This window comes from Argopecten irradians, chromosome 1 (genome assembly GCF_041381155.1).
Source record: "Argopecten irradians isolate NY chromosome 1, Ai_NY, whole genome shotgun sequence".
Lineage (NCBI taxonomy): Eukaryota > Metazoa > Mollusca > Bivalvia > Pectinida > Pectinidae > Argopecten > Argopecten irradians.
The window spans coordinates 62,751,027-62,761,583 of record NC_091134.1 but is presented as its reverse complement, the minus strand read 5'-3'; the positions used below and the strand labels follow the sequence as shown (position 1 = coordinate 62,761,583).

Sequence of the window (10,557 nt, the reverse complement as noted above, 5' to 3'; positions counted from 1 at the left end):
GCATCTACGTTTTCTTCATAAACTCTTATCTTCGCTTTCACTATACATACTATTTTCTTTCATACCTACGGATGTAATACTGAAATAATTCTATTTCCTCGGTAAAATTTTAACATTTTTCACAAACTTGACTGGTTATACTACAAAAGATGCAAAAAACGGAATTTGTTTTGAAAATATCACGTAATTTTTCATATATTGAAATTAGGTTTCCAGTCGTGGATTTCTTCGAATTTATTTTAAAAATGGCGGGATGTTATAGTTGTAACATTGCAATTACACGTCGAGGTATGAAAGAAAAATACTCTTTCGTAAGTGGATATGAAGGATAAGGATATTCTACACTCGGGATCACCAAATGTTGCAGAATCCTTGGCAAGACTCGGGTTTTACTACAGTTTGTGACCCTTGGGTAGAATATCCCTATCCTTCATATCCACATATGAGTCTTATAAAACTGACATTTGAGTCCTATATTCTGTGACACTGTCATTTAAAGTTTAAATGGTACCTAATTTCCTCATCCAATTAACTACGAATATAGCCTATTGACCCATCTTCGTTTATATATGAGTAAGCCAAAAGAGGCTGAAAGAAGACGCGTCTTTACTAAATAATGACTTTTGGCACTTGTCTGGTAAATTAATGAGCTTGTCGTTATGAGAAGGTTTCTAAGTGGTGGCGATATTATAGAATAACCTTTTATAAACTTTTGGTAGTAGTTACACATGCTCAAATTCTAAGAATATTATGCTGTGTTTTTGGAACAGTAAAAGTACAGCTGAGGCTTTCTCAAGATCTACTGCTTCTCCATCTTTAGAAATAATATTTACGAGGTGAAACCTTTTTGAATTCCTGCTAATAAATGGTTGGATTGAGGAATGGGGTTTGAGGGTGAAACTGAAAGGATACATATATAATGATGTATCAATTTGAATTTTTTATGATGAAAACCACTCATATTGGGCTCAAAATGCATCATCACTGAACAACTTAAACTAAAAAATATAATTTATTTCTTGTTTTTAAAAAGCATTTTCATTGTTTTCAACATCATGTTATTTGCCTAGAGCGTAAAAAATGACAACGCCTCATATAACGTTGCATTTGAATCTACCAATCAATTTGGTATAACAAAAATAAATTATAAAGAAAAACTTGTGTACATTTTGGTGTTATGGAGAAATAAGACATAGATGATGAATCTGAATGTGCTTTTATCATTAACCGCTTCCAGTTTATTTTAGTAAACCCATATATTTGTTAATCGTTACTAATAATTAAAAAACATCATTTAAAGATTTAATGTGATAAAATATTAGCAATAGCAACTGTATCCTCCTGAACGAAAATAAATGTAAGTTCATTTTGCAAGCTTCAAATGAATTCAATTAGGTTAAAGTAATGCGTTTATCATGTAGTTTTTCTTTATTGATTTGATTTCCTCTCTTCAATGCCTTGGCATGACCAAGTGTTTCCGGAAGATAAACTTTTTGTGTTTCCGGTAAGATCAGCGTCGTTAGTGCTGCAATAAGGCAGAGAGAGCCAAGTACAAAAAGAGGTATGGCACGTCCAACTCGTCCCGGAACCAGCGCTGCCTGGTAATAAAAATAATAAAAAATGAAGATATTTTTATTTCAATATACACATAGAAAGCCGCCACATTGCCCCGATCAGTAACTATTAACCATAAAATCTTGCAGTTTTCAAAATCAAATACATGTATATATCACATTACTGATTTTGTTTTATTTTGTATGTAGATATGTATTAAATAATGTGTTTGATAAGTCCATGTATGCGCACTGACTTTCGTTAAAATCCATGAACCCGGTCTAGTATTCCATTGCCTAGGCTTAGAAAATAGAGATATCCTTGATTTAGTGTTGTGTTGCGACTCGGTATGGTACGCTACAGCCTCTGTTTTGTATTTTGTGACCTCGAAGTGGTTAACTACGACCTCTGGTAGTAATATCTGGTCACTTATAATGTATCTTAGAAAACAGATATAACTGTACGCTACAATTTATCAAGCCCCCCCCCCCCCCCAAACACACACACACACACACACCCTCACTAACAAGAGGTCGCAAAATACTAAACTGGTGTCTACTAAAAACTACACAGAGGGTTCGGACTGAAAGTTAAGAGCACAATGAAAAATGTCAACATACCAATCTGGTAACTGCTGGGACTGTCATGTAGCCTAAATTCCCCATAGATGTAATAATGCCCATGCCAGAGCTTCGAACCACTGTCGGGAAGAGTTCGGCCGACCAGATGTATATAACACAGAAGCCTACTGCCATGCCAGTCTTCCCTATCATCGCTAATATTATCGACGCTATCTTCAAATCTGAAACCAATTTAACACGCATATAAAAAATAAAGAAGTAACAATATTGATATGTTATTTGAATTTGACTATAATGTACAAGAAATAATGGTTTAACAAACCATTTGATATACATCTTATATGCCTAAAGTTACTGACTACCTAGCTAGCTCTATATGTAACAGAGTTTATGTATAGCATGTATATGTACACGATATTGATAATGTTAGATTGGCCACCAGACACTTACTTGATGGTAAGAATTTCTCAGCTGAATTATCTTATTATATTATATTGTTTGAAACTGGAACCAGGCATACCTAGAGACAAGTCATACTCAAGGTTTAGTGACTATTTTAGTATATAAAAAAAGAGAAAAAAAAATGAAAAAATAGGTCATAGTGACCTACTTAAGCATTTGTTTTATCTTAGAACTTAAACGTTTTAAAACATTTTCATGAAGATTACATTCTGAGGTCCGATATGTTTGGTGACGGGTATAAAACTAAGTCATATTTAATTATTTCATTTGTTGGATTTTCCATGTTTAAAACCTTTTGCATGAAAGGAATCTCAAGCAATATCTTAAATGCAAGTAGAATGTTAGAACCGTGCCTGCTGCATACTGTATAAAGGCGACTAAATCTGGAATTTTAATTATCGTGGCTAACTAGATCAAATTATTGGATTTTGTTTCATATCAAAATAATAAGCCATGTGATTTCTTTTTCAGAAACACTTTCCTGTCACTCAAAAGCAGCTGTTTTCTATGACATATCTACACTCAAATAAACTCATATATGGTCGGCTTTTAAAATTATGCAGTGAACCAGGAAGCAACCTATCTCTGATTTACCGTACAATGGCCCAAGGTGATACCCCCTTCCTTTGTCCTGTTTTTATCATTTTAAACTAGGCCCATGATGATATTACAAAGTCAGTATTTTCTCTTGGAGAGACTAATATCTATATATTACTTACCTCCAGTGACTATGACGAATACTGTTCCACTACCGAGGAGTGACAGCCCACCCACTACCATACCTAGTATGTACAGTTTCTTCCGGCCCAGCCTACTGACCGTCAGAAGAGGTATGGTAAAGCCGGGAAAGTCAGCCAAACCGGACAACAGGATGTTCAGGTAGAAATTCCCTGCTAAGTTTCCGGTATTCAGTGTGAAACCGAAGAAGCAATGGAAAACCAGGAAACTATATAAGAAATACTAAAATATTATCATATAAATGATACATAGTACACTAATTCACTAATGAAATAATACATGATGATATATTGTAAATTCAAATGCACAAAAAGGGGAGATACAAGAGGCTACCATGAAGGTAATTTATAACCCATTAAATAGATAGAGATCGTATTTTTTAAAATATCCATTAAGAACATAATTGACCTCCAATCAGAACAGGTAAACTTTGTTCACATTCACTTACCTGTTGAAAAATATTACCAAGGACTGAAAGAGAAGTGAGCGCTGTTTGAAATAATGAAGGATGCTGTGTTTTTTCCTGTCATGTTTTTCTGTCTTTTCGTAAAAATCAGCAACTGGAGGCACACAATTCAAACATTTATTTGATTGAGCCATCTTTACTACAGTTTTCCTGGCCTGGTCTTTCTTTCCTTGACTTATAAGCCAGCGAGGAGACTCTGGAATTATCCTGAAATAAATAGCGCAAATCCTTATGTTCTTTTTGTGATATTTTTCATGGAATGTACAGGGTGTACCCATAACTGGTCTATAAGTGACCTGTAGCCGGTTTATATTAAGATTTTGGACCGCTGCCCGGTTTACATGAGATCATTTTTGGACATTCACTTATAAACCAGTTAGCTATAGGTGAATACTGAGCACAGCTCGAAGTGTCAAGGCATAAGCGATTCCAGAAGAACACTTTATAAAAAACATGTATGTATCTTGAACAACATACACACATCATTCATATACAATATTGACAATATTCAGAATTTCAAGCTGAATGTATTAATTCCATCTTTGAACTTTAACTTTTTAAATGCATCCTGCACTGTTTGTCAATGGTAATATTCTTTTAGGGCTGAATGTACACTGTCACTTCTTCTGCAGCAAATCATGCACACGAGCGTGTTCCATGTTGCACGTACATAATTACAACATTGGGTGATCTTTTGCCATTTGGATTTCAACATTTTTTCCACTTTCACTCTAACATTATGTAAGCTCCTTCCAGCTACCTCTATTAGAATAGTTCAATATATTCCTATAAATCCAATGGGCATACTTTTCGTATTCATAAACTCTTTGTTAGGGTTAATCAACCCACATGTTGCTTAGTTTACCAACACCCAAATAAATATCCTGTATCGAATTTCTTGTACTATACTAATATCTTTAGGACTTTTCTCTTTTTTATTTCTCTTTTTTATTCATGGCCCATTACACTGACATATCATGCTTTAACATACAATTTGTTTTAAATACTTTATTTTGGCAAGTTTGATGTTTGTTTTACCCTATTTACATGTATTTCCCGATCATTTTTTTTTATTTTGATTTGTCAGATATGCAAGAAATCACTAAATCAAACATTGTAAATTCCTTTCAGTTTCTAGATACAGTGTATCACTTATCATGTGAACACCAGTAAAGACTTTGTCCTGGTAGAGCAAGGCTATGTCCATCCTCGGAAGACATTTTAGAAATGAATAATATTCGTTATAGAAGGGTGACTTTAGTTATTTTAGGTTCACAAGGGTTATATGTAATGAATGCATTGATATGGTTGACTGCACACATAAACTCATGAGTGAAAATGTGCATGTTTTACCTGTTACTGGTATGACGTGTGCTGAATAGAATGGATGAATGCACATTGTTGTTATTTTCAGAATATGCTACCTACTTGGTTTATAAGTGATGAATGTTTTGTATAGTAGGGTTTTATTAACACGAAAGGAACTGTGTTTTAAGTTAGAGCTTAACCTCAAACTGTACTATATGTGTGAATGGGTCCTAAAACTGTACTATATGTGTGAATGGGTCCTAAAACTGTACTGTATGTGTGAATGGGTCCTAAAACTGTACTATATGTGTGAATGGGTCCTAAAACTGTACTATATGTGTGAATGGGTCCGAAAACTGTACTATATGTGTATGAGGGAACAGCACTCGACCTAAACGGGGCATGTTGCTGAACCCTCTCACACAAATAGTACAGTTTTCAGCTTATCTTCTTAACGTAAAATCATTTTCATATTCCTCTGCACTACGTGATTTTCGTCAGTAATTTGCAGGAGATTACCAGCACAGGGTAAAGTAAGAAAGAGCAGAGGAGATAAAGGGACATTACTTATTTAGTCGTCTTAAACACCACTATAAACAGATACGAATATATTGGAATTCTTGCCAGTATAAAGAAATCCTTTGACATCAGTTATGTAATTGACTGCAATAAACATCCTGGACATTTATAAAACAAGTAATGGTCTAAGGAAGTAAGCGTCCCCCTGAAAGTTTAATGGCTTAAAACGTCAGCGAATAAGATCAAAGACGACAATTGGATTGGACATAGGACAAGACCTATCATAATTTGATAGATTACATGACATTGATAGAGCCATACATACCACCAATATACAACAAACAGTACCATTGGCCCTGTACACGCTATCTGAATGTACTTCCAATGCCGCAGACCATACCCTATCCCGGCCAGAATACCTATACCAGCAGAATACGAATAGTTGAATAGAAAACCAGACCACTGACGTTTTGAAGGTCCAACAATTTCAATTGCTGAAATGGAACATAGATATATATGGCATATTATACAAACAACGAATTATATTTTTCTTCATAGAAGTTAAAGATACACTGTGAAAATTGTGTCAGGAACATTGAGTAGAGAAATGAAACATTTTATGAAGATTTTTGACAATTTCTAAATGCAACTAAATAGTGTATGTCATAAGCTGATTAGGTTTTATCCTCATACAGAAGCAAGCGTTAGAAGAATAATGAAATATTGATGATACTGACACATTAATCAAGGTCATGCAGAATAGCAATCTCAATATTACAAACCTAGAATAAATGACGATATATATACACCTCGTGAAGCTAGGATCTGGATAAACCTTAACAAAGCAAATACGAAATAATTTGGTGACCATGCAGATGCAAGTCCAGAAGCGAATACGATCGCAAGACTGCAACACATCATCCGTTGTCGACCTAATCTAAAAAATATATAAAATCAAACAATTATTGATTTGTTTAAATGGGTGATGGCCATTTTGATTTAGTTCCTTTTAAACATCTATTACCTTTAGGGCGTGTGATGTTTTGTAGGAATAAGGATATGGAATTAACACGGGCCTATGGTAATTAATAAGCATACCGGTATGGGCCTTGAAATTGCAATAAGATGTGACGGATTATTGTTAAAATTTGAGAGAACTTAATCATCACTCGGTCATTGTTTTACCATTTTTTGAAGTTATATCAACAGCTCAATACAAAGGAAAGAGTGGTTAAATTATTTGATTTAATTAGCTAAAAGATTTATGTCGGAGAAATTTCGATTATTCCTACCTGTCAGCGAAGTAACCTTGCGTTAGTGATCCTATCAGTGCCCCAGAGTACATGAGAATCTGTATGTATGTTTTGATATTTGCATCGTCACAAACAAGGTTATGCTGGCAAGTGAAATATGGTCAATGCAGTGATTATAACAAACTAAATTACTGAGTAATGAAAACCAAAAGAAATTTAGAAATCACTGTTAGAATTCTCAGCTTTCTCTATGAATTTAATATATGGTTTTTTTGGTCCTGCATTTTAAATTAACAAATCAATTAAACAAATAAATTATATATTTTATCATTTTTTAATGAATCATAATTTATATCATGATTAAATATTATGTAAAACCTGGTATATGTAATATAATAAAGTGACAGGTTTCCATTTTGCATAATTACAGACGATTATTAAGCTTTGTTGCGTAAATGAAAAGATAATTGCTGAATAATTTTTATTGAGAATACCTCTGTCACGAATGTTTCTATAAATACAGATTGATCGTATGTCCAAGTTCTGCATGGTTGTTTCAGAGATTTTTGATCTGACGAGTTAATGACTTGTCTGAAGCAGGCGTCGTTATCTGTATTTAGCGTAAACCCCTCAGTAAGGTTTCCGGAAGGTTGTGTTGAATCTTCTGTATAACTCCGAGTGGTATTGTACACAATATGTGTTGTACACCTGTTATATAAATAACATACTTAGGAAGGTACAGAAGAAATAAATACATCCTATTCATAGATCTGAAAGATTTTATAGAAACCTAACATATATTATTTTTTCTTGAAGTTCTTTATATGCTGTGTGTTGATTCGGATATAAAACAAGGGTATGTATGGACTTGGTAAACCAAGGAGAAATAGTACGAAGGTATGATATTCATTATTATGCGTGTGGTATAAGGTTTTATTGTCGGATACACCTGTGGTATTGTGATAGAGTGATACACTTTACACGATATAATTGTTTGTGTTTCATGGTCACACAAACACTGGATCCAGAAACTTATATTTCAATACCAAAGATAAGTATTTAGTAGCATATATGTATGTTAACCACACCTGTAACTAACTTTAAATCGACTCACCTGTGTTTAGGAGAATATAGTAGCAACGCGTTGTTTACATCCGATATACCTATGAAGATTATAGGTAGACATATCAATATAAATATCCATCTTTGATACGGGCCAAACTCTCCAACAGCTTTGAGGATATCGTCAAACCTCATGATAACATCATTATATCTACAATAAGATCTCACAACCAGCCATCTGTGAAAACATGAAATAGTCGTGTTGAATGGACCCTGATGGTAAACAGCGTTTTCAAATCAATATGTGAATATCGATTGGTGAATTTTATTTTTTTTACGAATTTAATAGTGTCGCACAGTGTATAGGAATATTATTTTATGAATATAAAGTAACATTATGATAGCGTACTTTATATTTCCAAAAGAACGATTTATGTAAAAGAAATGTTTTAGTAGTGCCTTAATGCTTTCATGGTACATGCAGCATAGGCAAGCGAACACAATGAATTGACTTACTTGGAAAATGGCTGTCTGAATACACGATTTCAGTTTCTTACTTATCACTCATTTGATGAAGTATACACAATGTTTGAGGTAGTGATTTAACAATGTGTATATATAATACTTTCGAGTCCAATTTAAAGAATATAGTCAATAAATGTTAATTTAAATAACTTAATATTCATATACATTAAGTATTCAGTTATGCATTTCCAGGATGTGTGTATAACCATTAGAAATACAGACATACATTCATTTCAAAAACATTTTTATGTATATTGTATATTTCAAAGATTTCTTCAATCATTAAACACGAACAAAAAAGTAACTGACTAGTTGTTAAGAGATTCACATACCTACAGTATAGTCAGGATTTCAATACACATTACCTTGCTAACCTTATCTCATGTTTCCCTTATCCATTATACGGAGGTTTGCTGTAAACCATCTATTATCTAGACATATAACCTCCGTCTATAGATTTATAGTCAAGCCATGTTAGTTCTCTCTATTATACAAAGTCTCGTCACAAAACCGTTCATTATCATTGTAGAAAACTTAATTTAGGTCAAGTACTATATTAGTTCATCTCTATGTATCATAAGAATATTATCAGTAATTTGTTATAAGTTGTAATACATACCTGTTATAGGCGTCAGTGATGGGACAGAATAAACAATAATACACTGTGTATTAGGTCCACGCCTAGATAGGTATTGTTGTGTAGGCCAACGTAGATAATTAAAAACATACCAAGTCGTCCTGATTCAGCCGGAATTCGTGATCAGCTAGTCGTATATGAGCGTCCATGGGAAAGGCTTTCATACCAAAATTTAGTAACTATGTCTTTAATCGAATGATCTAAAACTTTAGGCCATTTTGTTAAAAAGTCATTTGAACTGAGGAAAGCTGGCTTTACAAATGTTTAAGTTGTTGTTTTGATCTACTGTGTATTATGTACATGTATGTTTTGCTATCGATCCCTTTTGCATGGATGTACGAAAGTAATGAAGTTGAATTTATAATGGTGTGGTGTTAACATCAGATTAATGACCAAAGAATAAGTATAATGATACAGAATACATTAACGTGTGCAATGGTGCATAACGTAGGTCATACACTAACGCAGAATATTATCAGTAGAATTCATTTAACCCCGTGTAATTATAAGTTGAAACATAGAGCAAAACTTACAAGACATATAACAATATTTCTGAATGGATATACATGTACAAGTACATAAAATAATATCTATTGTTTGTTATAAGTTGTGCAATATAAGATACTGATTCCGTCAGTAAACTCACCTATCCTATAAATCGGATACGAGGAGGAAGTCCACCTAGTTCTTTACCTTTTCAAAGCCTCATTGAAACATGACCACATGACTGATCAAGACATTCCATGAGCAAGGTTACTTTGCTGTGCTTTCCTCTTTTGCAAGTTATTTTCATTATTTTACATTTATTACATTGAGGTTTGACTTGTACTGTCAGCAACAAGTTGTCGAACTATTTCTGTCATCAATCCACTGATCTTGAGCTTTAAACAGGAGTAAGCTGGTCTTTATTTTTTTATTTAAAATCAATCTATTTTTTTAGATTTATTCAAATGACAAATTGAATAATTAGTAAGTATTAATTAATGTACTAGTTTACTTTTACATGCTTGTAAACAAGCATCATATGCTAAAATATTTATTTATCAACATTAATTTCTATATGAAGTTAAAAGTACTAATCATATATCGATATAAGTACATACAACACATAAAATAGTCGTATCTGAATTGGAAATCAGGTTTGAAGTTTATTTAAAGTGACAATCTGTGACTTTTGTAAAAAAAAGTTTTATATTGAACTTTTCTTTAAAATTCTCTGTACTTGTCAATTAAATGACATATGAAGTTTGGGAAAGGAATTAGAAATCAAAAGGCTTCAAGGAAATTATTTCACGAATTCGAAATAATATATGATACATTCTTTTCAAGATGATCACAAGTATGTCACGTTTATAGTATGCAATGCCTTTCCTTTGATCATTGTAGTAAGATTCTACTCATACCATGTGTTATTAGCGTTGGTTTGTTTACGAACAAACAATTTGTACGTAG

General features: G+C 33.1%; 1 protein-coding gene across 1 annotated transcript; it reads right to left on the bottom strand.

Annotated features, from left to right (window-relative positions):
* Positions 1-1,001: 1,001 nt before the first annotated feature.
* LOC138304678 (organic cation transporter protein-like) lies at positions 1,002-9,659 on the bottom strand. Its single transcript, XM_069244885.1, has 10 exons — positions 9,088-9,659; positions 7,996-8,181; positions 7,376-7,589; positions 6,921-7,024; positions 6,411-6,565; positions 5,954-6,122; positions 3,784-4,008; positions 3,317-3,543; positions 2,175-2,356; positions 1,002-1,598 (listed from the first exon to the last, which is right to left on the bottom strand). Exons 2-10 carry the CDS (start codon positions 8,136-8,138, stop codon positions 1,392-1,394), a joined length of 1,626 nt encoding a protein of 541 aa, XP_069100986.1. The 5' UTR covers positions 8,139-8,181; positions 9,088-9,659; the 3' UTR covers positions 1,002-1,391.
* Between the last annotated feature and the right edge of the window lie 898 nt (positions 9,660-10,557).

Bases quoted from the DNA above. Each gene is read 5' to 3' on its own strand.
- LOC138304678 (XM_069244885.1), bottom strand. From the start codon at position 8,138: ATGAGGTTTGACGATATCCTCAAAGCTGTTGGAGAGTTTGGCCCGTAT. The intron at 7,590-7,995 runs GTGAGTCGATTT...TTTATATAACAG, and splicing joins CTATATTCTCCTAAACACAG to GTGTACAACACATATTGTGT. The intron at 4,009-5,953 runs GTATGTATGGCT...TATTTATTTCAG, and splicing joins CTGTTTGTTGTATATTGGTG to GATAATTCCAGAGTCTCCTC.